A 24,473-nucleotide genomic window follows, 5' to 3' on the forward strand; every position below is an offset into this window, starting at 1 on the left:
CGCTCTGCCCTGCTGACGCTGTGCCCTGCCTGCCGCTGCGCCCTGCCTGCTGCTCTGCCCTGCCTGTCGCTGTGCCCTGCTGCCGCTGCGCCCTGCCTACCGCTGCGCCCTGCCTGCCGCTGCGCCCTGCCTGCCGCTGTGCCCTGCCTGCCGCTCTGACCTGCCTGCCGCTCTGCCATGCCTGCTGCCGTTGCGCCCTGCCTGCCGCTCTGCCATGCCTGCCGCTCTGCCCTGACTGCCGCTCTGCCCTGCCTGCCGCTGCGCCCTGCCTGCCGCTCTGCCCTGCCTGCCGCTCTGCCCTGCCTGCCGCTCTGCCCTGCTGCCGCTCTGCCCTGCCTGTCGCTCTGCCCTGCCTGCCGCTGCGCCCTGCCTGACACTCTACCCTGCTGCCGCTGCGCCCTGCCTGCCGCTGCGCTCTGCCCTGCCGCTCTGCCCTGCCTGCCGCTCTGCCATGCTTGCTGCCGCTGCGCCCTGCCTGCCGCTCTGCCCTGCCTGCCGCTCTGCCCTGCCTGCCGCTGTGCCCTGCCTGCCGCTGTGCCCTGCCTGCCGCTGTGCCCTGCTGCCGCTGTGCCCTGCCGCCGCTGTGCCCTGCCTGCCGCTCTGACCTGCCTAGCGCTGTGCCCTGCCTGCCGCTGTGCCCTGCTGCCGCTGTGCCCTGCCTGCCGCTCTGCCCTGCTGACGCTGTGCCCTGCCTGCCGCTGCGCCCTGCCTGCCGCTCTGCCCTGCCTGTCGCTGTGCCCTGCTGCCGCTGCGCCCTGCCTACCGCTGCGCCCTGCCTGCCGCTGCGCCCTGCCTGCCGCTGTGCCCTGCTGCCGCTGTGCCCTGCCTGCCGCTCTGACCTGCCTGCCGCTCTGCCATGCTTGCTGCCGTTGCGCCCTGCCTGCCACTCTGCCATGCCTGCCGCTCTGCCCTGACTGCCGCTCTGCCCTGCCTGCCGCTGCGCCCTGCCTGCCGCTCTGCCCTGCCTGCCGCTCTGCCCTGCCTGCCGCTGCGTCCTGCCTGCCGCTGTGCCCTGCCTGCCGCTGTGCCCTGCCTGTCACTCTGCCCTGCCTGCCGCTGCGCCCTGCCTGCCGCTGTGCCATGCCTGCCGCTGTGCCCTGCCTGCCGCTCTGCCCTGCCTGTCACTGTGCCCTGCCTGTCGCTCTGCCCTGCCTGCCGCTCTGCCCTGCTGCCGCTCTGCCCTGCCTGCCGCTGCGCCCTGCCTGCCGCTCTGCCATGCCTGCCGCTGCGCCCTGCCTGCTGCTCTGCCCTGCTGCCGCTGCGCCCTGCCTGCCGCTGCGCTCTGCCCTGCCGCTCTGCCCTGCCTGCCGCTCTGCCCTGCCTGCCGCTGCGCTGTGCCTGCCGCTGTGCCCTGCTGCCGCTGTGCCCTGCTGCCGCTCTGCCCTGCCTGTCGCTCTGCCCTGCCTGCCGCTGTGCCCTGCTGCCGCTGTCCCCTGCCTGCCGCTGTGCCCTGCTGCCGCTCTGCCCTGCTGCCGCTCTGCCCTGCCTGTCGCTCTGCCCTGCCTGCCGCTGTGCCCTGCTGCCGCTGTCCCCTGCCTGCCGCTGCGCCCTGCTGCCGCTGTGCCCTGCCTGCCGCTGTGCCCTGCTGCCGCTGTGCCCTGCCTGCCGCTCCGCCAGAGCTGTCCCCCGGCGTGGGGATCGCTCATTCCAAGCAGTGAAAGCCGGCAAGAGCTGCACCTCGCTCCCTGTCTTCATGGACCAGCAGTGTGGCCTGCATCAGGAACAGTGTGGCCAGTAGGACAAGGGAGGTTATTCTTCCCCTGTACTCAACACTGGTCAGGCCACACCTTGAGTGCTGTGTCCAGTTCTGGGCTCCTCAATTTTAGAAAGATGTTGAGGTGCTGGAAGGTGTCCAGAGAAGGGCAACAAAGCTGGTGAGGGGCCTGGAACACAAACCCTATGAGGAGAGGCTGAGGGAGCTGGGGGTGTGCAGCCTGCAGAGGCGGCTCAGGGGTGACCTCATTGCTGTCTACAACTACTTGAAAGGAGGCTGTAGCCAGGTGGGGTTTGTCTCTTCTGCCAGGCAACCAGCAGCAGAACAAGGAGACACAGTCTCAAGCTGTGCCAGGGTAGGTCTAGGCTGGATGTTAGGAGGAAGTTGTTGGCAGAGAGAGTGATTGGCATTGGAATGGGCTGCCCAGGGAGGTGGTGGAGTCACTGTCCCTGGAGGTGTTCAAGCAAAGCCTGGCTGAGGCACTTAGTGCCATGGTCTGGTTGACTGGCTAGGGCTGGGTGCTAGGTTGGAGTGGATGATCTTGGAGGTCTCTTCCGACCTGGTTGATTCTATGATTCTATGATTGGAAAATACTCAGCCTAGAACTCTGGGTTTTCTGTTAAAGTTGTTCTCCAGGCAGTTGCTGCCAGGTTTTAATTGTTGCAGTTGCTTAATGAGTTGGGTGAGTCCAGAGGCTGGTTTTGATCTTTGTGAGGTTCATGCCAGAGCATTTTTGTAACACTTCACAGAAGAGTGACCCTGCCAGCCACTCTGTCATTCCCCATCCCCTGCTCCACCCACTCCTGGTTTGGAATTGCAGCAGACAGCTGAGGCTTATCGCCCTGGTTGCTGATAAGAACACTGGAGAGCGTTGGTCTTTGTGGAGTGGTGCCAATACCCAGCTACCACCTGGACTTTGTGCATCTAAAGACAGCACTTAGTGCCTAGCAGCCCAGACAGATTTCTATCCATGTTCCAAACAACATCATCAGTTTGTAAGGACATTATTGAGGCTCATGTCTTGACCGTGTTACAATTTGTAGGTTATTAGTACCTATGGCATTATTTCCCATTTCACTTGCAAATGAACTTAACACTTAATTGTTTACTTTAGAGGAGGGAGTTACAATAAAACTGTAATCTTAGCTCAAGCAACAACAAACATAAAAAGGATCACCACTTTCACAAAGACATAGAAGACTGTGAATTGAAATTCCAGTTACATACCTGTGCTAGTTTGAGGCTAATTGGAATATTTTCAAGAGAAAAATTAGATCATAGGCTGTGGAAATGAAACAAGGCACCAGAGCTACAAACAACAATGGAATGCACTTGTCCCAGAGGGGGAAAAGGATCCTGGAGCAGGAATTGTCAGGGCTTATGGATAGGGCTTTAAACGAGATTCGCAGGGGGAAGGGGTAATAGTATCCTGCTGGCTGGTGACAAACAGTGAGGCAGCTCACTGGAGGCAGAGGGATGGAGAGCCAGTGAGGGCCCTCAACTTGCTGCCCTGAGGCAAGCCAGGGATGATGCTCCAGGACAATGTGAGGGTATCAAGGGGACTTGGTACAAGAGGACAACAGAGCCAGCTCAGCTGAAGTGCCTCTATGCAAATGCACAGAGCTTGGGTAACAAACAGGATGAGTTAAGGGCCACTGTGCTGCTGGGATGCCATGACATAGTGGCTATTACTGAAACCTGATGTGATGATTCCCATGACTGGAATGTAGGGATAGATGGGTACAAGCTCTTTAGGAAGGATAGACAGGGAAGGAGAGGAAGAGGTGTTGACCTCTATATCAGTGACCAGCTAGAGTCAGTGGAGCTCCACCTGGGGAAGGATGATGAGCTGGTTGAGAGTGTATGGGTTAAAATTAAAGGGAAGGCAGGGGAGAGTGCTGTTACTGTAGGGGTCTGCTACAGGCCACCTGACCAGCAGAACCAAGCAGATGAGGCCCTTCACAGGCAAATAGACGTGGCTTTGAGGTCACAAGCCCTGATCCTTGTGGGGAATTTCAGCCACCCTGACATCTGCTGGAGGGAGAACACAGCAAGGCATCAGCAATCCAAGATGTTCCTGTATTGCATAGATGACAATTTCCTCGTCCAAATGGTAGAGGAACTGGACCTTATTCTCACCAACAGGGAAGGGATGGTGACTGATATGAGGTTCAGGGACAACCTTGGTTGCAGTGACCATGACACAGTTGAATTTAAGACCCTCAGGGCACCCAGGATGAGGTATTCCAAGCTTACAAGCATGCAGACTTTGATTGCTTCAAGGATCTGCTGAGACAAAGCCCTAGAGGGAAGAGTGGCCCAGGACAGCTGGTCAGTATTCAGGGATCACCTCCTCTGTGTCCAGAAGCAATGCATATCAACAAAGAGGCAAGCAGGGAAGAATGCTAGGAGGCCTGCCTGGCTGAGCAAGGAGCTGCTGGACACACTGTCACACAAAAAGAAGCTCTATAAGGAGTGGAAGGAAGGACAGCTGGAACTGGGGGGATATAAGGAAGCTGCCCCAGCAGCTAGAGATCTGGTTGGGAAAGCCAAGGCAGAGTTTGAATTGAATCTGGCCAGGGAGGTCAAAGGGAACACCAGGAATTTCTACAGGTATATTAGTGGTAAAAAGAAGCCTGGGGAAGGTGTGGGACCCTCAGAAAGGAAACAGGTGAAATGGTCATGAGTGACATGGAAAAGGCTGAGGTTCTCAATGACTTCTTTATCTCAGTCTTCACTGCAAAGGCCTCCAGCCACACTCCTGGAGCCATGGAAGGCAATGGCAGGGGCTGGAAGGAAGAGCTGCCCATCATAAGTGAAGATCAAGTTTGTGATCACCTGAAGAACCTGAAAGTGTCCAAGTCCATGGGACCCCATGGGATGCACCCACAGGTGCTGAGAGAGCTGGCAGATGAGGTTGCTAAACCCCTCTCTATTCTGTTCCAAAAGTCCTGGCAGTCTGGTGCAGTCCTCACTGACTGGAAAAGGGGAAACATAACCCCCATTTTCAAAAAGGGTGGGAAGGAGGAGCCAGGGAACTCCAGGCCAGTGAGTCTCACTTCTGTGCCCAGTAAGATCATGGAGCAGATCCTCCTGGAGGCACTACTGAGACAGGAGAATAGTGAAGAGGTGACTGGGTACAACCAGCATGGCTTCAGCAAGGGGAGATCCTATCTGACAAACCTGGTGGCCTTCTATGAACAGGACACAACATTCATAGATGAGGGGAGAGCAACTGATGTCATTTACCTGGACCTGAGCAAGGCCTTTGACACTGTCCTGCACCACATCCTGGTCTCCACACTGGTGACACATGGGTTTGATGGGTGGGCCATGAGATGGATAAAGAACTGGCTTGATGGCTGCACCCAGAGAGTGGCTGTCAATGGGTCCATGGCCAAGTGGAGGCCAGTGACAAGCAGAGTCCTTCAGGGATCAGTCCTGGGACCAGACTTGTTCAACAGCTTTGTTGGTGACATGGACAGAGGCATTGAGTGCAGCCTCACCAAGCTGTGTGGTGCAGCAGACATGCTGGAGGGCAGGGATCCATCCAGAGGGACCTGGACAGGCTGCAGAGGTGGGCACAAGCCAACCTCATGAGGTTCAACAAGACCAAGTGCAGTGTCCTGAATCTGGGTCAAGGCAATCCCAAGCACAAATCCAGGCTGGGCAGTGAGTGGCTGGAGAGCAGCCCTGAGGAGAGAGACCTGGGGGTGCTGCTGGCCCAGAAGCTGAACAGGAGCCAGCAGTGTGCACTTGCAGCCCACAAAGCCAACCAGATCCTGGGCTGCATCAGAAGTGTGGCCAGCAGGGTGAGGGAGGTGATTCTCCCCCTCTACTCTGCTCTTGTGAGATCCCCACCTGGAATACTGCATCCATTACAAGAGGGATGTGGAGATGCTGGAGCATGTCCAGAGAAGGGCCACGAAGATGCTCAGAGGGCTGCAGCAGCTCTGCTATGAGGACAGAGCGAAAGAGTTTGGGCTGTTCAGCCTGGAGAAGAGCAGGCTCCCAGGTGACCTTCTTGGAGCCTTTCAGTATCTGAAGGCATATGAAGCATAGTACAAGTGTCTGGCAGCAGTCTCGTGAGGAAACTTTGATTTACTGGATATCCATTGGAAATGCAACACAGCAGAGTGGAAACAGTTTTGCCAGTTCCTGGAGTAGAAGACCTAGGTAGCAAAACAATCAGGGGAAGTGCCCTGCTTGGCCTGTTGTTCAGGAACAGAGTAGGTGGTGGCTGGGGGCCATCCTATACATAGCAGCCATGAAATGAAGAGAGGTTTTGGTTCTTAGGGAAGTAAGGAGATGGGGTCAGCACAGACATAACTTTTACTTCTGGATGGCAGACTCTGGCCTGTTGCAGGAGCCCAGTAATGCCAGCCCCTTGGGAGGTAGTCCTGAAGGACAAAGGGGTCCAAGAAGGCTGAACAGTCTTCAAGAATGAAATCACAGTATCAGAGTATCACCAAGGTTGGAAGAGACCTCACAGATCATCAAGTCCAACCCTTTACCACAGAGCTCAAGGCTAGACCATGGCACCAAGTGCCACGTCCAATCCTGCCTTGAACAGCTCCAGGGATGGTGACTCCACCACCTCCCCGGGCAGCCCATTCCAGTGTCCAATGACTCTCTCAGTGAAGAACTTTCTCCTCACCTCCAGCCTAAATTTCCTCTGGCACAGCCTGAGGCTGTGTCCTCTTGTTCTGGCACTGGCCACCTGAGAGAAGAGAGCAACCTCCTCCTGGCCACAACCTCCCCTCAGGTAGTTGTAGACAGCAATGAGGTCACCCCTGAGCCTCCTCTTCTCCAGGCTAACCAATCCCAGCTCCCTCAGCCTCTCCTCATAGGGCTGTGCTCAAGGCCTCTCCCCAGCCTCGTTGCCCTTCTCTGGACACGCTCAAGCATCTCAATGTCCCTCCTAAACTGGGGGGCCCAGAACTGAACACAGTACTCAAGGTGTGTTCTAACCAGTGCAGAGTACAGGGGCAGAATGACCTCCCTGCTCCTGCTGACCACACCATTCCTGATGCAGGAATCTTAAAGGTGCAGGACAATGCTCTACCCATGTGCTGTCCTCCCTTCCTGGAAGCCTGTCAATCAGCTGCACTACTCAGTGTCATCCACAGTTTGCAGGAAGTACACTGATTCCCACTGTGTCAGTGGTGTTACTCAATATGTTGTTGAATATTACAAGTCCCAGTACAGATCCTTAAGGGACTCACTACTGGTTTCCACTTGGACACTGAGCCATCCACTGTAACTTTTTGGACATGGACATGTGGCCAATTCCTTATCCATCAAACAGGTCCTTCTGAAGGCTTTGCTAGGGCTTATGGAAAATTAAGAGGCGACTGGTGGTAACCAACATGGTTTCACCAAGAGCAAGTCATGGCTGGTGGCTTTCTGTGATGGAGTTACAGCACTGGTTACAGATAAGGGAAGAACAACTGAATGTCATCCACCTGGGCCTGTGTAAAGCATCTGACACTGTCCCACATGAAGTCCTGGTCACTAAGTTGGAAAAACATGGACTCAAGGGGTGGACCACTTGCTGGATAAGGAATTGGCTGGATGGCCACACTCAGAGAGGTGCAGTCAATGGCTTAGTCTCCCAGTGGAGACCAGTGACAAGTGGTGTCCCTCAGACATCAGTACTGGGAGCAGTCTGTTTAATATCCTTGTTGGTAATATGGACAGTGACATTGAGTGCACCCTCAGCAAGTCTGCAAATGGCACCAAGCTGTGTGGTCTGGTTGACAGGCTGGAGGGATGTGATGCCATCCAGGGGCACTTGGACAGGCTTGAGAGGTGGGTCCAAGCCAACCTCATGAAGTTCAACAAGGCCAAGTGCAATGTCCTGCACCCAGGTTAGGACAATCCCAAGCACAAACACAGGCTTGGCAAAGAGTGGTTTGAGATCAGGCTCAAGGAGAAGGACTTGGGGGTGCCAGCTGATGAAAAGCTCAACATGAGCCAGCAACGTGCACTTGCAGCCCTGAAGGGCAGCCACATCCTGGGCTGCATCAAGTGTCACCAGCTCTCATGAGACCTCGTCTGGAATACTGCATCCAGTTCTGGTGCCCTCAGCCTAAGAGGGACATCAAACTGCTGGAGCATGTCCAGAGGAAGGCCATGAAGATGATCAGAGGCCTGGAGCCCCTCCTCTGTGGGGACAGGCTGCAACACTCAGGGCTGTTCAGCTTGGAGAAAAGAAGGCTCCAGGGAGACCACAGAGTGACCTTCCAGAACCTGAGGGGGCTAAGAAGGCCAGGAAGGGACCTTTTGCAAGGGCTTCTGATAGGGCAAGAGGGAATTGATTTAAACTTGAGAAGGGTGGAGCTACACTGGATAGTAGAAGGAAATTACTGACAGTAAGGATACACTGGAGCGGGTTGCTCAGGGAGGTTGTGGATGCCCCCTCCCTGGAAGTGTTCAAGGCCTGGTCTAGTGTTAGGAAGTTGGAGCTGGATGATCTTTAGAATCATAGAATCAACCAGGTTGGAAGAGAGCTCCAAGGTCATCCAGTCCAACCTAGCACCCAGCCCTATCCAATCAACCAGACCATGGCACTAAGTGCCTCATCCAGGCTTTTCTTGAACACCTCCAGGGACGGTGCCTCCACCACCTCCCTGGGCAGCCCATTTCATCCCCAGCCATTTCTGACTCTATGAAATGGAGAACACCTGATGGGTTAAGAGGTGTGTGCCACTCAGGCATTTTTGGAACGTCTGGAATTTGGTTGGTATTTCAAGATTAAGGGGTTTAGACATGGAACTGGTTGTGCTGGGGACAGCAAAAGAGCATTTCACTTAACAGGAAACAAAGGCAGGAAATCTACAGACTGGTCTGGCAAGGCAAAAAGAGTTGGTCCTTTTCCAGTTAGCAAGTGTGTGTTCTGAGCCTTACTTTGCAACGTAGAAGCTTCTTTCACTCAAACATAATCCTTTCTTTATGGAAAGGTACAGCAGGACACTGCCTAGGGACCCACTGCTTCTGCCCAAGGTCCCCCTGTTTCACAAACACTGTGACACACTGCAGAATGTATCCCTACTACAGTGCAAACTGCACATGGTGCACACCCAGTTTAGGTGAACTCTAAACTCGAGTTTTCTATTGCTGGGAGCACTGCTTAGTTAAGCAGAGCTCACATCAGCTATGTCTTTGGCTGCTGTCTGGGTAAAACCTGGTCCTCAGAATCTCACACAAATGGGTGCTGCACCTCAGAAGTTGTTTGCAGGACCTACACATTTGCTGGTGCTGGCAGGGATAGCAGAGGAACGTGCAAAAGTCTGGTGCTGCAGAGAACCAGAGTTAACCGGGTTGGGAAAGGCCTTCAAGATCATCCAGTCCAAGCTATTGCCCAACACTTTCTCCTTAGCCAAACCACGGCTCTAAGTGCCTCACCCAGTCTCCTTTTAAACACCTCCAGGGATGGTGACTCCACCTCCCCGGGCAGCCCATTCCAATGCCAATCACTTGCTGTGAAGAACTTCTTCCTGACATCCAGCCTAAACCTGCCCTGGCACACCTTGAGACTGTGTCCTCTTGTTCTGTCCTGGTTGCCTGGCAGAAGAGACCAACCCCACCTGGCTACAGCCTCCCTTCAGGTAGTTGTAGACAGCAATAAGATCTCCCTGGAGCTTCCTCTTCTCCAGGCTGAACCACCCCAGCTCCCTTAGCCTTACCTTGTAGGCCTTGTGCAGAGGCAGCAGCTAAGCTTGTGTCAGCTCTCTTTAAGTTCATCTTGTCAGTAGTAGGGTTCTGCAGGGCTGTATAAAGGCCTGTGATGTTTGATGAGTTTATAAATTACCTGGGTACAGGAGTCAAAGGTACATTAAGTGTGATGATGACACTAAATTAGGAGGAGCTGTGGACTCCTTCAAGTGTAGAGGTACTGCAGAGAGATTTAGGTACAGAGCTGGACCACCACCAACTGTGTGACACTGAACAAGAGCAAGTGCCAGATGTTCCAGCTTTGAAGGGGTAATGCTGGTGATACACACAAACTGGGTGATAAGATGCTGGGAAAGAGCCCTGCAAGAGGATGTCTGAGGGGCCGAGTTGATGGAACTTGAGTAGCAGACAGCAGTGTGCCCTGGCAGCCAAACTGAGGCCCTGGGGTGCATCAGCCTTTAGCAGCAAGCCCAGGTGTTTGCTGGATACCCAGCCCCCTGAGCTGGAGGGTAGGGATGGGGAGCAGAATGAAGCCTGTGTAGTCAAGGAGATGTTTAGCAACCTGCTGCACCACTGAGACATGCAGAAGTTTGGGCTGGATGAGAGAATCACAGAATCAGTCAGGCTGGAAGGGACCACAAGGGTCATCTAGTTCCAGCTGCCCTGCCATGGGCAGGGACACCCTACCCTAGAGCAGGTTGCCAAGAGCCCCATCCAGCCTGGCCTTAAACACCTCCAGCCATGGGGCCTCAACCACCTCCCTGGGCAACCCATTCCAGGCACTCACCACTCTCATGCTCAACAACTTCCTCCTCACATCCATTCTGAATCTCCCCACCCCCGGTTTTGCTCCATTCCCCCAAGTCCTGTCACTCCCTGATGGCCTGAAAAGTCCCTCCCCAGCTTTTTTTGTAGGCCCCTTTCAGATGCTGGAAGGCCACAAGAAGGTCACCCGGGAGCCTGCTCTTCTCCAGGCTGAACATCCCCAACTCTTTCAGTCTCTGCTCACAGCAGAGCTGCTGCAGCCCTCTGAGCATCCTCCTGGCCCTTCTCTGGGCACACTCCAGCATCTCCACATCCTTCTTGTAATGAGGGCTCCAGAACTGGATGCAGTACTCCAGGTGGGGTCTCAAAAGAGCAAAATAGAGGAGAATCACCTCCCTGGCCCTGCTGGCCACACTTCTCCTGCTGCAGCCCAGGATCTGCTTGGCTTTCTGGGCTGCAAGTGCACACTGCTGGCTCATGTCGAGCTTCCTGTCCACCAGCACCCCCAAGTCCCTGTCCTCGAGGGTACTGAGGGAGCTGGCAGAAGTGCTCACCAAGACAATTCCCATCATTTGCCAGTAATCCCATGGTGGTCCCAGCTGAAGAGCCTGGCAGATGTGATACTTACCTAGGAGAAGTGCTGGAAAGAGGACCCAGGGAACTACAGACCTATCAGTCCAACCTCAGTGCCTGGGAACTTCACGGACCAGATGGTCTTGAATGTCATTACACAGCAGGTACAGGCCAACCAGGTGATCAAGCCCAGCCAACCTGGGGTTATGAAGGGCAGGTCCTGCTTGATGAAACTTACCTCCAGCTACAACAAGGCGACCTGCTTAGTGTGTGAGGGAAAGACTGCAAGCGTTGTTCATTCGGACTCCAGCGTAAAGCCTCTGACACTGTCCCCCACTGCATCTTCCTGGAGAAACTGCCTGCTTATAGATGGGATGGGTAGGGATTCACTGAGCTAAGAGCTGGCTGGCTCTGCCCAAAGAGTGCTGGTGAACACAGTGACATTCAGTTGGCAGCCAGCCACAAGTGGTGCTCCCTGGAGCTCAGTATTGGGGCCAGTTCTCTTCATCAGTCATTCGGGAGAGGGGACTGAGAGCCCTCCCAGTAAGTTTGCAGATGATGCCAAATTGGGTGGGAGTATTGCTCTGGTTTAGGGTAGGAAGGCTTTGGCAGGGATCTGGACAGGATGGATTGATGGGGCGAGGTCAGCCATCTAAACACGAGGCAGCTGTGCTCTCTGGTGGCCAAGAGGGCCAACAGCATCCTGGCCTGTTGCCTTGAGCAAGGTGGCCGGCAGGAGTAAAGAAGTGACCGTGCCCTTGTACTCGGCCCTGGCGACACTGCACCCTGAATACTGTGTTCAGTTCTGGGCCCCTCACTCGAAGGGCACTGAGGTGCTGAGTGTCCCGAGAAGGAAAACAGAGCTGGCTGAAGGGTCTGGACAGCAAATCTTACTAGGAGGGGCTGAGGCAAGGGGGACTGTGTCGTATGGAGGAGACTGAAGAGGTTGTACTCAGGCGGGGGGTGGGTGTCTCTTTGTCTCTTTTCCCTCGTATAACAGAATCAGAGGAAAGGCAACCAGCAACTGAACAAGTGGACACAGTCTCAAGTTGTGCCAGGGAAGGTCTAGGCTGGATGTTAGGAAGGAGTTGTTGCCAGAGAGAGTGACTGGCACTGGAATGGGCTGCCCAGGGAGGTGGTGGAGACACTGTCTCTGGAGGTGTTCAAGAAAAGACTGAATGAGATACTCAGTGCCATGGTGTAGTTGACTGGACAGGGCTGGGTGCTAGGTTGAACTGGGTGATCTTGGAGGTCTCTTCCAACCTGGTTAATTCTACAATCCCAAACCATTCTCTGACTTTCTGAAAGACACCTGCTGGATTAAAAGGTGCATGCTGCCAATGCATTTTTAGAACGTCTGGAATTTGGTTGGTATTTCTTTCAAGATTAAGGGGTTTAGATATGGAACTGGTTGTGCTAGGGACAGCAAAAGAGCATTTCACTTAACAGGAAACAAAGGCAGGAAATCTACAGACTGGTCTGGCAAGGCAAAAAGAGTTGGTGCTAGGTTGGACTGGATGATCTTAGAGGTCTCTTCCAACCAGGTTCATTCTATGACTCTAAATGGTGCGATGATTTCAAGAAGTTAATCTGCGCTTTGAAAAGTGTCATACAATTAGTAGATTAAAAAAAAAAACCTCCTGTCTTGGGGGCTACAATTAAGGTGGCAAAAAGTCCCCATGGAAGACAAGTGCCTGTTGACAATATGTCGAGTTGCAGTGTAAGACACAGAAAGGGGGAGGGTAATAAAAGCAAGCAGTGCACCTAGAATCATAGAATCAACCAGGTTGGAAGAGACCTCCAAGATCATCCACTCCAACCTAGCACCCAGCCCTAGCCAGTCAACTAGACCATGGCACTAAGTGCCTCATCCAGGCTTTGCTTCAACACCTCCAGGGACGGTGCCTTCACCACCTCCCTGGGCAGCCCATTCCAATGCCAATCACTCTCTCTGCCAACAACTTCCTCCTAACATCCAGCCTAGACCTCCCCCAGCACAACTTGAGACTGTGTCTACTTGTTCTGTTGCTGGTTGCCTAGGAGAAGAGACAAACCCCCACCTGGCTACAGCCTCCCTTCAGGTAGTTGTAGACAGCAATGAGGTCACCCCTGAGCCTCCTCTTCTCCAGGCTAAACACCCCCAGCTCCCTCAGCCTCTCCTCATAGGGTTTGAGTTCTAGGCCCCTCACCAGCCTTGTTGCCCTTCTCTGGACATGTTCCAGCACCTCAACATCTTTCTAAAATTGAGGAGCCCAGAACTGGACACAGCACTCAAGGTATGGCCTGAGCAGTGCTGAGCACAGAGGCAGAAGAATCTTGTCAGTCTGTTGCGCTCTGAAACAAAAACCTATGAGACAATACAAGGGAAAAGCAAGCAAGACCATCCTGAATGCAGAAATGCAGAACATCTTCTGTTCAGATGCCATTGGCTCTCTTGGCCACCTGGGCACACTGCTGCCTCATCTTCAGCCTCCTATCCACCAGCACCCCCAGGTCCCTTTCTTCCTGGCTGCTCTCCAGCCACTCTGTCCCCAGCCTATAGCATTGCTTGGGGTTGTTGTGGCCAAAGTGCAGGGCCTCTTTCTAAGAGAAGGAGCAGGACAAACCCGTGTGAGTGTACATCATACATTTATTACCGAACAACTCCTTTCGACTCCAAAATCGGGCGTGGGGATTAAAAATAAAAATCCATTGCACTACCTAGCATTACTAGTTAACTCTCATAAAAAATGTACAAATTCTGTTAAAAATTTTTATCAAGCCTTCAAATGATTTGGTTACAGATATTTATAATACATTGAAAACTACATGTTAGATGTTTACGATAAGCGTGTGTGGTTTAAAGAAAGCACTCGACAAAGGATGATTCCAACAAAACCCATAAGCTCTCATCATCAGCAAATCTGAAACACAACAAGTAGCAAAATGAGGTAACAACAAACCAGAGGTGGGGGGGGGGGGGGGGGAGTGGGAGGGGGAAAAAAACAAACCAAACAAACCACGAACAAAGAAACCCACAGCTTTTACAAAGGCCCAGAGATAACTCGGTGAGAAGTGTCGTTTCCTGCAACTCAAATCAGAAGCTGGGTAAATCTCATCCCCAAATATCACATTTATTGTTATTTTAGCGGCCATGAAAATCACATTCAGAGATCCTGTACAAAATGGCAGATGGCAAAAGGCTCTGATTGCTTTTTGTTTAAAGAAAGCCACAAAACGAGACGTTGGAATTATCTGCAGGCATTGATATCCAGACTAAAATGTGAAATTAAGTTGACAGTTTATGCAAAAAACCCAGCAGTGCCAATATAATAAAGCAAACATACTGCAGGTTGTCTTCTGTTTTTCTGAGGAGCCAGGTGATGGCAGGGAGCCAAGGAACAGAACAAAACATCTTGGTGAATTAAGGTGCTGCCAGGCACCGTGGCAGGCTGTGGAAAGTACACACACAGATGTGCTTAACACATGGCATCTAACAGCTGAACATGAATACTCCTCCCTTAACAGCCCCAGCAGAGAGGACTTGGTTGTAGCTTGCCTGAGCTGATCCAGAACACACAGGTGTGCTGTCTGTACGCACTTAACCACAGGAAGCAAGTCCACGTACATCTGCAAGAGTCCCATGCAAACAAAAGAACCATTTTGGAAGAGATGAACTGTAACAGTGCAACAATTAATGTCAGGATTTTACCAGCCGAGATCCTCCGTCTCTTAGACCTCCCACTGAACTCGTGGGAGTTTTACTGGAGGAAAAAAAAGAAGAAATATATATATATATATATATAATTCCCCAAGATTTCTCTTGGAAAAACCAGGATTCCTCCAATTCCAGCAAGAGCACTGTTTTCCCTTGGCTTCAGAAGAACATGTCTTTTTCATATGCATTTAGCTTAGAAAAAGGATCCCCTTTCTATGCTTCCACCTGAAGGCCAAGCGTGGCAGTGCTGCTTGCATCTGTACACACAAGAGTTTTTTCTTTTGCAGTTAGGTAAAAGAGCTAAGGTTTGGTTAAGACGTACTCGGATTATGCTTCTTAAACAGCTTGATTTTCATTCGTGTTAAAAATAAAACCAACCCCAAACACCTAAACTTTGTTACATGCAATTTAACCTGCTAGGTGTTACTGTGAGAAGAGAGGAGGGATTTTAAGATTTTGGAGCTGATGTAACAGCCTTTTTATTGACTTAAGTTATTCCTAAGTGTGCAAAGACTCACTTTGAAAACATCTGAAGTGGGGCAAAGCTGTACTTTTGTTTTCGTCTGCACCAAGACTTGTGACTCATCTGTAGACTCTTCGAAGAGGGGAATCAGAATGCAGAGCACTTAACACTGTCTGAAATTCTAACTGACACTAAAATGCAGCATCATGCAGAAGTATCAGAAATGATAAAGAATAAAACTCAAAGCCGAGACTGGCAGCAAGCTGCAGCAGGGTTGCTAATTGTGCCGCTTGTGCTGCTATAACCCAAGGAACAAAAGGGAAGTCATTTTCTTGCAAAAAGTGCATCCTTTGAATAAATCCACATATGCAGGCCTAAACATTGTGATTTTGCTGCAACATACTGAAGATGTTAACAGTCTGAATGTTATAAATTAAGCTGCTTTTTTTTTTTTCTCTCCCAATAGCTCAAATAAAAACATTATTCAGAGCACCTGTACAGAAGGTGCCAGCTCCTGCTCCAGAGCACTGTTCTGGAAGTTGTTCCAATTTCCTCCCCTAGTGAAGTGCTCTGGAAACTTGATTGCAGAAAACAAGTGAGCTCTTTGTTTGTTTTTCATAGGACACCCATCATGAAATAAGGAAAAAAAGCAAGAAGCATCATCAGGGCAACTGAATCTGCAGTAAGTGACCAGAAACCCATCTTCTCTTGTGATGCAATGGCAAAAAAAAAAACCCAAAACAGAAGTTCTACTTCTGTGAGAAAAGAATAAAAAATTCATTTTATTCATGAAGCTGCAGAATAAAATAGTAACCTTCTACAAGTGTTCTAGTTGTATACCAACAAAGAACGTGTGTGATTAAAGCCAACGTGTATCGGCTGAAGGATGATGTCCTTACCAGGAAGCACAATGGCTAAAAGTGAAGAGCTTTTTGCAAAAGAACCTCGGTGCCACTTCTGCTTCCTTTCATGGAAGAAGCACCTAGCTGGCAAAACCAGCTAGGACGGTTTAGAAGAGGAACAGAAGAGCACCGATATCAGCAACTGAAAATATGAATATTGCTAAATGATTGTTGTGATCCTGCAACTCTGCACTGGCACAGCAGCTCGTAAATCAGCCATTTAAAAACTCAGGCATCTTAACATCGTGCTGAAACCCCCCGAGGTGGTTCCAGAGGACACGTTTAAAGCCTCCAGTACAACAGAAGCCCTAACAGCTGTTCGAAGAGTAGGCAGAAAGGTCTTACAATACCTCTAAGTACATCGTGGAGGGAAATACTAACTGTTCTGTCATTGCTGCACTCGTTGCATTCAGTGTGCAACTGCAAACACAAGGAAAGGAACCAGTGTATACAGTACTAGTACTGCTTAAATAACACGCAAGGTTATACATTGCAGCATAATTATTACTACACACACACACACACATCCTCAGCACATGCTGGTAGATAGGTCCTCAAGCACCCATGCACACACTCAGCCACCAGCTGAGCCACTTCATCTCACATCCTCTCGCACGGGAACACACATTCACACTGTTCATCCCCACTCACAGTATCTTGAAGGCTCTATATAAGGTAGATTGCTATATTGTTTGGAGCTACCACTTTTTTTTTTGTTTTGTTTCCTTTCTTTTTTCTTTTTATATAAAAGCACATGCTAAAAGATCACGTCCATGGTAGTAATCTTGCAGCAACACTCGGAATGATCACACAAAAACCAGGGAATGTTAGTGCACACACACAAAGAAGCTGGAAAAAAGTATCTTTGGAGTTCCAATCACACTGTTAGTATAAGAATCCTGTAACTGTGAAGACTAGTTATAAGCTTTATAATTGATTAAGTCACACAGTGCAAACTAAGGTCCATTGACCTTTTAGTGTAAAGGGTAGGCTGGAAGCCAGATGGGTAAAAGTTCAATAGATAGTTCATGTACACATGTGACCATGAACACCCAAAACAGGTTTGTGCTCTTAGTCTGGTCATTCTGAATCACGATGCACTTCGGAAGCATCAGCTCTACAAATTGGACAGGTACGATTGGCCTGTAAAGCAAGACAGAAAAGAGAGGTTTACTGCACTGACAAACACACCACCAAGGTACTGTATATGCAACACTGACGTGAACACTGGAAAGGAATTCAAGAGAAGACAAAGTGTGCATGAGATGTGGGGGCTTGGTTTTGGTTTGCTAGAGTTCGGTGCGATAAAGTCACCACTTCAAATACACCTTTACAGAACCAAAAAACAATGGTGCCTTTTATCTTTCAAGACAAAGCAAGCAGCAAACTAGGCTTTCCCTACGTGACAGCAGCTTTATGACTGCAGTTATAGCATACTGCAACCAGCTGGATATGACTAAGATGCCGCACTGCCTGCTGCAGAAAAACCCACCACAGACTGAGTATCGACCCTGAACTGCAGAAGAAGGGTCCCATAGTAGGGTGCTATGTTGTCAGAATGAAATCAGGATTTCTTCATACTCTGTTTACTCAGTTACTCTCATAGAAACCCATCATACAGATTTGGTCAAAGCTTAAAGGAGACCAAGGGAAATGGGAAGGGGTTTTAGCAAAGAGAAAGGAACAGGGGAGAAGAGGAAAGAGGAAAGACCACCTGACAGAACAGGCATGACATTTAAGTAACACACAAAGGCAGGGCTGAATTTTGCCCTCGGGTGAAGCACTCCCTGAAAATGTCCTGACTCTTTTATAGCTTCCTTAAAAGGACAGATAAGTAACACTCCTTAAGCTCCTGAGGAAGTATTTCTGCCTTCTCTTTTCAAATAAAGGCAAACTCCACTTCAGCGAAAAATGAGAAAAGCCAAAACCAAAACATGTAACATCTATGATGAAAAAATCTCCTTTACCAAGGGCAGAGTGAAGAATATTATCCCTGCCCCAAATTCTGTATTTCATAGTTCCCAAAATTACAGAGTCAACCACTGTCAACTCCCAAGTTTTGAAAACCAGGCTAATTGTTCAGTGAAAATGTAAGTGTATAGATCTATATAATGAATTTAACCTATACACCTCTATAGCTTCCACTATCTCATAGGCTGTGTTTGATGACTTGAGTTCTTTTTTTATACAGTGGAGTGGATACTTTCCTTGGATACTCTCTCCATATCACAAACTACTTATGAAACATGCAATGAAAAGACATATCTAGAGGAGCATGCCAATCTATTGGAGAATACCAATAGTGCATAATCCAGCCTTAGTCTGAGGTCACTGAATAAAACACACCTCTAGCACCGATGTAGTAACACTGTATGGGGCACTGTGTGTGTGTGTATTTTGCTTTTTAATCTGACAATAAAATACCTAACTACTTCCATGACCTGTGCTGATTCTCAAATAGGTGCATGTTCTTCTCACTTGCTCCCTGTGATAGGACAAGTTGCAGCATAAGAGGTTCCAGCTCAACACAAGGGGGAACTTCTTTACTGTAAGGGTCCCAGAGCACTGGCACAGGCTCCCCAGAGAAGCTGTGTGGTCTCCTTCTCTGGAGACTTTCAAGGCCTGTCTGTATGCATTTCTGTGTGATCTGTGCTAGATTGTGTGGTCCTTCTTTGGCAGGGGGGTTGGACTCGATCTCCTTGGGTCCCTTCCAACCCCTAATATCCTGTGATCCCTGTGATTCAGACACCAGTTCTACTGGAAGTTATAAGCATTGCTGTGGAACTGTTTACATTGGCCTTAGATTTTGAAGAAGCCTTAGACTGCCATGGGCACGGTAGCCCAACAGCAATTTCATCTCAGTTCTTAAAATCCTTCTCACTTTTCTTGGTATCTTGTTAGCCAAAAGAATGTTGTGATGCTAACTTGACTTCTTTTGCATTCTCCATGCTGAGTATTTTAGTGTATGACTAAGACATGGATTTTCTTGCTCTCATGAAGAAACACCGGGAAGGGATTTTCATTTCTTTGTTCAAAATAACAGACATCATCTGTAATTCTCTAGGGGACTGTATCCTGTATGAACATGGGATCACTGCAGTTACAAATGTTCTGCACAACAGACCACACAGAGACTGAACTAAAGATGAACAGAACTGAATACCAAAACCAGGTGAGGAATGATGGGGTTCAGCACCTACTTGGCAGTAGAGCTGGGTAATGCAGCTTGTACAGTTGTCTATAACCATCTACTTCTTCCTATTTTCTGTTCATACCTTATGTACTGCTGCTGTTTTCTCTGTCCTTTTACTGGGCTGCCCTAATTTTAGATCCTTCCTTTTCTGCCCAAATTGTTTTGGAAGAGCACATAATGACTCTGTAACTGTAATTTCTGTTGGAATAGGTAAAATTCCCTCTGTGTGTATATATGCACATGCATGTATGTACACATATATAAGCTTTATTTACCCTGGAAAGCAGCATTCATACCTAAGTATTATTACTCATTCTTGCTGTGCAGGATAGGTGAAACAGTTAAAACCACTATTATCAAAGAACATCCTACATGTTGCTGTTTTTTCTCTTAATTTCACATACTGCTTGAATTCAACAGTCATTGTTTTGTGCAAATGGAAAACACTGTAAGATCTGTCAGTGAAAAGTCTCTTTGTGTTTGTTTTCCTTTGTGCCAAAGATAACAAAGAAGGATCCTTTATGACTTGTTAGAAAAGTAGTCTAAGTAGGCAGTGCTTCCACTCTGTTGGCACTTGCAGCTCAAGAACTAGAAACACAAAACAAGATGCAGTGGTACAGCAAAACACTTTCCTCCCACAGTGCCCAAACTTCATGAGAAATACCCTGGAAGATAGGATTGATTTATTTGTTTGTTTGCTCTTACCTTCAGCCATTTGTCAACACACTTGGCATGGAACTCATGGTTACAGGGTAAGACTCTAAGTAGCTGCCTTGACTCAAAATCACACATGCACACCACACACCTGAAAAAGACAACAACATTCCAATTTATTTGCTGTGTGAGACCAACGTGAAACACTGGCACAGGCTGCCCGGGGAGGCTGTGGATGCCCTCTTCCTGGATGTGTTCAGTTATGCCCCTCCTCTTATCAAAACACACCACTGACAAGAGACTTCTTCTTGAAGAAGACCTTCTTCTTGACACCTACTCTTCAAATATTTGCAAACACTGGTAAGATCCCATCTCAGTCTTCTCCAGACAAGAAACCCCAAGTCTCTCCACCTTTCCTCGTGAGACATACATTCCAGTCCCTTAATCACCTCGTAGCCCTCTGTTGGACTCCCTTCTGAACTTGCAAGCCCAAAACTGGACATGACACTTCAAGTGTGATCTCTCTAGGGCAGTGCTGTCCTTTCAGCTGCTGGCTACACCCTCCTTAATGCACCTCAAGATACCATTGGCGTTCTTGGTCATAAAGGCACACAGCTGTCCCATGGATAACTTACTGTGCAGTAGAGCTCCACGGGCCTTCTCTATGGAGCTGCTTTCCAGCAGATCAACCCCTACTCTACACTTGTACTTGTTGAACCTCATTAAGTTCCCCTCTGCTCAGCCCTCCAGCTTGTCCAGCTCTCAGAGAATGGCAGCACAGCCTTCTGGTGTGTCAGCCACTCCTCCCAGTTTTGTATCATCAGCAAACTTGCTGAGACTACACTGCCCAGAAAGTTAAGGACTATGACAAAAAGGACTGGACCAAGTACTAATCTTTGGGGAACACCAGTTGCTATGGACTTCCAACTAGGCTTAGTGACACTGACCACAACCCTTGTAGCTCTACTGTTAGGCCAGTTGTCAATCCATCTCAACATCAGCTTCCTAAGCTCACCTATAAAACTGTAATAGAGGACAGTGTCAGAAACATTGCTAAAATCAAGGTAGACTACATGCACTGCTCTCTCTGCATCTATCCATTCACAATATCACAGAAGGCTTTCAGATTAGTCAAACAGGATTTCCCCTTGGTAAATCTACTCTTGATGACCTTCTTTTCTTCCATGTGGTTAGAGATGGCCTCCAGAATGAGCTGCTCCATCACCTTTCCAGGGATGGAGATGAGGCTGACTGGTCTGTAGTTGCCTGGGTCCTCCTTCTTGCCCTTTTTGAATGATATAGCAAATCACACTGTGGGTCACTCAAACTGAAGTATCAGAGAAAGACCTTGTATTGAAGTCAAAACATTAAGACAGTATTTGGTACTAAGTCACATGAACTACTTTCCTGTCTGCACTGCCCTTTCTATTTGCTTTGTGGAGATCTTTCCAATACAAGACATTAATGGGTTTTAAAAATAAGAAGATGAACCATTTGGAACAACTGAAAGTCTTTTAACACAGGTTAAACTCCAAGTTGCCAGTGTCACTTTAATGTCTAGTATTAGGACATCTTCTGTTTTAATTGTTTTAATGCTAGGGAATTAACATCAAACATAGCTAAATGATGTGGAACTGGACAGAGGTTTTAAAATAAGGATACATAGCATGTGAACTGGAAAGACAGTCAAGGAAACAAAAGAAAGAAAACTTTATATAAATAAATGTAATGCTCAGGAGGTTGTGGCTGCTCCCTCCCTGGAGGTATTCAAGGCCAGCTTGGATGAGGTCTTGAGCAACCTGCTGCAGTGGGAGTTGCCCCTGCCTATGTCAGGGAGCAGGAACTAGATGATCTTTGAGGTCACCTCCAACCTCAACCATTCTACGATTCTATACTGACATGACTGCTTTCAAAGCCCTTGGGGCTTAGTCCAGGCTGCAAATCAAAGAATCACAGAACTTCAGAGGTTGGAAGGGACCTCCAGAGATTATCAAGTCCAACCCCCCTGCCAAGGCAGGATCCCCTAAGGTAGTTCACACAGGAACACATCCAGGTGAGTTTTGCAAGTCTCCAGAGAAGGAGACTCCACAACCTCTCTGGGCAGCCTGCTCCAGGGCTCCGTCACCCTCACTGTAAAGGAGTTTCTCCTCATCTGGAGGTGAAACCTTCTCTGTTCCAGTTTGTAGCTGTTGCTCCTTGTCTTATTGCTGCTGACCACCACAAAGAGATTAAAATGTAAGCATCTAAATTATTGACCTCTGAAAGAGACTGATGTACTTACAGTGTCTGTTCTGACTGATGGTTGTTTGCATTGAACCTGTAGGATGGAAGCTGTTCAATGTCTGCCTTTGTCAGTCCTCGTGGTTTGGCTTCTCCCAGACGTTCTGCTAAATTCAGCAGTGCCTGCAAAACAGAGCAATTAGACATGTGAAAAACTCACTGTTCAGACATGTGGTGGGGCTGCTGTTAGCCCTCACTGCTCCAGTTGGTAGCACAGAATACCCATCTACCGAGACATACGTAGACTCTGAGCTGTCTCCTACCATACAAGCCCCAAGAGAACTCTTTTAGAATTCAATCACTTTTCTACTTATGTGAGATGTTCTCTTTGGGATTTCAAAATCTCCAGGACCCAAATTCCAATTAGTCCTGTGGCTGCATGCACAGCTTCTTAAGTATTTTGCTTCTGAAGGATCCCTTCACCCAGCTATGAAATTAATAGTGCTGGTCATCAGAAAAAAAAACAATCAAAAATCTGCTTCCTAAGAGTACGAAGTCTGGTCTTAATGACAGCAAACAAGAATTCCATGAGACAGACTCTGATTCCCACCTGGTATCTCAGCTAGTTGGATTGAAACACAGAGGCATTATCCTGAAACTGGAGAACAAATACAGACCCCATCAAACTTCAAGTACTTTTTGCTAAATTTTATCTGCAGTTTCCCCAAGTCAAATCTCACAACTAAAAGCCTCTCCCATAAACATCTGCACTGTGCCATGTACGTAACTCGCACCCCTTCACAGGAGACCTAAGGAACAATGTTTGCTGCAAACATGACGGAGAGCAAAGGCACAGAAAAGTTAGAAAGACTTAGTGGAAGCTGCAAAATGATACTGATCACAAGGAGATACTGTCAAACCCAGGGACCAAATTCTCAGAAGTGAGATGCTGCTGCTGCTTCTGAGATGTCACAGGTGGTTATTACAGAAGTACTCATTGTTGAACTGAAAATGTGCAACTACACAGAGCTCTTCAGGGAAGCACTGGCAAAGAGATGCAGAAGTAAGGGCTGAGGATGGCTGAAGAAGCTGAATGGAATCAAACAGTTTCAGATCCAACAAAGACACAACAGTTGGGACTGCACTGTTATTATCTTGTATATTACAGAGGGTTCTGCATCTACAGATGTGAATTATTGTACCCTCCTGAGGACCAAGAAGAAAAGGCATTAAGGCAGTTTTATAAATATTATACTTAGATAAATTAATCCTACCATATGGATACTGTTCTGTATTAATGTCATTCTGCAAAGTTATTCACATAAACCTAGTAGCTTGCCCTGTTGTTTTGGAAGTGTATCACTTAAATTTGGTATTTAAAATCAATTACAATTCAAAAGGGGAAAGTAGTATTTTGAACACAAAAATGGGAATAATTGAATGATTAGTAGCCTGTAAGGGTTGATTCAGGGAAGAAGCAATAGACAAAAACCAGAGCTAAGCACATTTAATATCCAGTGCAGGAAGAAAATCTGAAAGGAGAGTTTCTGGATTCTGTCTTCACAGTCATTACATTTATTTGAAAGGCAAAAGCAGGACTGAAAGCAAAACGTAACACAATTTTATGTATTCCTTGAGCTATCATCTGTTCTTTAAAGGTAGTTGTATTTTGCATACCAACCTCATAGTTTTCTACCTCTCCATCTTCCACATCCAACTCAAAGCTGAAAGCTGGTCCAACTGCAGGTGGCACTGGGAGCATTGATCTACCATGAGAGCAAACAATGGTAAGATTCAGCATCTTGCTGAAAGAAAGCACAGAAATATCTGGCAGAGGAGAAGTTATCTTACTGAGCCCTTCTGAATCAAAAAGTTCTCAGAACCGGTAAAAATGTTAAGTTTGAAGGCAAGAACAGACATTTGGAGTGAAGGAACCAAATGAAAAAAGCTAATTTTTCCAGTTTTTGACACTAGGAGTGCTGCCTTTTTAATTGTCTGCATGTATCAAATGATGCTTCCAACCAGGCTCAGTGTTACTACAAAAAACAATCTCTTCAGTGTCAGAGATCACGGAGAGCTAAAACTAACAGTGGACAGACATTATGGTTTTAATTAAGTTTTTTATCTTCAAGTGGATAAAATACCAACAAAGAAGATACCCTAAGTTCACTTAGCTCTCCAATACAAAAGCCCTGAAACTTTTTTAAGCCTTAAAACACACAATGAAAATATATAGGATGTGCTACTGGACCAACTTCCACACTGAAGGCAAGTACAGACTCACTTTATCCCAAACAGCAATGCTGGCTGAAGGAGAAGCTCTTTAGATAGAGAAGCCAAAGAGATATTTTTTTCCTGCTTAGTTTTGCCCCTCAAAGTAGCACTGTGGGTCAACATTTAATGCAAAGGCTTAGAAATCACAATTTCACAGCACAAAAACACACTAACAATCCCACTGAAGTCAACAGGAATAGTAATTCCTGTCCTTAATGTGACAGACCAGAAGCTATGACTTTTAGGACTATAAGATGCAAAGCTGAACAACTACACTGGATCAGATTTTGGGCATCATTTTCATGCCTCATCTGAAATTGCAGAGAGAAACTACAGATCTA

The 24,473-nt window shown here is 48.5% G+C and overlaps 1 protein-coding gene across 4 annotated transcripts in view; it reads right to left on the reverse strand.

Annotated features, from left to right (window-relative positions):
• Nucleotides 1–13,340: 13,340 nt before the first annotated feature.
• RNF38 (ring finger protein 38) overlaps nucleotides 13,341–24,473 on the reverse strand; it is a 133,643-nt gene continuing 122,510 nt past the window's right edge. For all 4 annotated transcript variants that reach the window (XM_064176714.1, XM_064176715.1, XM_064176716.1 and 1 more), the window contains 4 exons: nucleotides 23,540–23,624; nucleotides 21,920–22,041; nucleotides 19,690–19,789; nucleotides 13,341–16,934 (listed from right to left, as the gene is read on the reverse strand). In XM_064176714.1, coding sequence (XP_064032784.1) covers nucleotides 16,872–16,934; nucleotides 19,690–19,789; nucleotides 21,920–22,041; nucleotides 23,540–23,624 — 370 coding nt within the window. In that variant the 3' untranslated portion in view covers nucleotides 13,341–16,871. The remainder of the gene's footprint in view (nucleotides 16,935–19,689; nucleotides 19,790–21,919; nucleotides 22,042–23,539; nucleotides 23,625–24,473) is intronic.

The sequence above is a fragment of the Pogoniulus pusillus genome, chromosome Z (assembly GCF_015220805.1).
Source record: "Pogoniulus pusillus isolate bPogPus1 chromosome Z, bPogPus1.pri, whole genome shotgun sequence".
In the NCBI taxonomy this organism is placed as follows: Eukaryota; Metazoa; Chordata; class Aves; order Piciformes; family Lybiidae; genus Pogoniulus; species Pogoniulus pusillus.